The following is a 2,051-nucleotide window of genomic DNA, read 5'->3' as shown; positions in this document are numbered from 1 at the left end:
TCTCTCTCTCTCTCTCTCTCTCTCTCTCTTTCTCTTGTAATTTCCAACAATCTGAGGTTAGGTACCTGGAAGACATATGTGTTTCCCCGTTCCATCCTCACATCTGTAGTGACCTCCTGAATCATCCCGAGGCTTACAGTATTTAGTACAGCTAGATGTATAGTAATTCTCCTCGCAGTACTGACGTGCCCTGAACTTTAAACTGATTTGAAAGAGAAACAAAGGAGGACATTCGTTATATAGACAATATCATGTTTTTAGTAAGTGTTTTGCCGCACTTGCAACACCATATAAGGCCATAATATACGTTTCAAAGATTAGAGGTGTCACAAGAGAATAACAAACACAAAAAGAAAAAGGGGAGATAAGGACGATAGATTTTTGACAAGAAAGAAGGAGCAAATCAAACCAGAGCACCCGCCAAACACCCACTAGACTATCTCAGCTCCACCCTGTGGAGAAGGCGTTCTTCTTTGGCAACAACAACAACAACAAAAACATAAACAACAACATGAAAAATAACAGCAACAACAACAACAACAACAACTACAACAAACAATAGCTTAAGCAACGAAAAACATAAATGAAGATGCAACTTTTATAGAGCTATAACAACAACAGCAACTGTAACAGCAGCGACAGCAACAACAACAGCAACAGCAACAGCAACATTAACAGCTGAGGCAGCAACAGCAACAGTATGGACAACGGCAATAAAAAACAACAACAAGGAAAAACACAACAAGATGAACGCAAGAACATGAAAAAAAAATCCTACACACTACGTCACTTACGTATGGTCATTCTTCGTCATCGTCACCCTCTTCCAAGGGGCTTCGTTCACTGACTTGGAAGTGGTCAAAGAAAAGGTCGTATGCCAGAACTCTAAATCTTCGTCAAAGAACACCTCATCATCGACAACTTTAGCTGACAGCGACATGGACCTCTGTGATTTGTGGTAGAAAGCGAGCGTCAATCACATACATTATGGCAGAAAGATTTAGTCAAGGTGTTAATAATCACATAAAAACCAAATTCCTTATTTAAAAAGCAAAAAACAATGAACGAGTAATTGTCAATCGATAACTTTTTACAGTAGGCCCAGAGACGTTCAGACGACTTCTACAGCAGAGCGGCATGTTTCTTTTCTTTATCATCATCATCATCATCATCATCATCATCATCATCATCATCATCATCATCATCATCATCATCATCATCATCATCATCATCATCTTCATTGTAAACAGCAAGGAATAAAAAAGGGTTGAGACTGGTAGAATTTCCAAATTTCATAAACGTTCAACGTTTCGCCCCTGTAAAGGAACTTCATCAGGAACATACAAAAAAATATCATCATCATCATCGTCATCATCATCATCACCATCATCACCGCTGTCGTTCCTACTTCAAGCAGCAGCATCATGTTTTATGTACTTTTGTCAGTACCCATCAAAAGCAACACTGATAATTATGTCCCCACAATAGTTACTCACTTCGAGAGCATTTATAGGGATGACCCATGGGTTGGGGATTCCCTTTATGTCAGTTTGGGTGGAGAAATCAATGTCATTCTCGTCATGGTAGTGGCCACTTTCCCCTTGCCAGCCATACCAGCAGCCGGTCAGAGTCGGTCTACGGGGGGAAAGATTACAAAAGTATGGTAGTTTATGGCACTTTTAACAATCCTTTTTTTGTACACATACACACACACCCACACACATACTCTCTCTCTCTCTCTCCTCTCTCTCTCTCTCTCTCTCTCTCTCTCTCTCTCTCTCTCTCTCTCTCACACACACACACACACACACAGACGCACATAGACACAGAAAGACAAACAAAACACACGCACGCACACGTACCCAAACGTACTCAAACACACACATACAAAAACACAATCACACACACACACATACAGACATAGCAAACACACTCACACACACACACACATACACACACAGACACACGTAAACATATAAAACACATGTACGCACACATATCCACATGTACACAAACACACACACACACAATCACACACACACACACACACA

At 40.6% G+C, this 2,051-nt stretch overlaps 1 protein-coding gene across 2 annotated transcripts in view; it reads right to left on the bottom strand.

The window, feature by feature from the left end:
• The window catches only part of LOC101854611 (protocadherin Fat 1), a gene marked incomplete at its 5' end in the record, with an annotated part of 26,567 nt that overhangs the window by 22,646 nt on the left and 1,870 nt on the right, over window positions 1–2,051 (bottom strand). For both annotated transcript variants that reach the window (XM_013090130.1, XM_005111923.2), the window contains 3 exon segments: window positions 66–202; window positions 795–946; window positions 1,497–1,635. In XM_013090130.1, the coding sequence (XP_012945584.1) occupies window positions 66–202; window positions 795–946; window positions 1,497–1,635 (428 nt within the window).

The sequence above is a fragment of the Aplysia californica genome, unplaced genomic scaffold (genome assembly GCF_000002075.1).
Source record: "Aplysia californica isolate F4 #8 unplaced genomic scaffold, AplCal3.0 scaffold01150, whole genome shotgun sequence".
Lineage (NCBI taxonomy): Eukaryota > Metazoa > Mollusca > Gastropoda > Aplysiida > Aplysiidae > Aplysia > Aplysia californica.
Note: the sequence above shows the minus strand (reverse complement) of the source record. Positions and strands in the feature narration are given on the sequence as shown.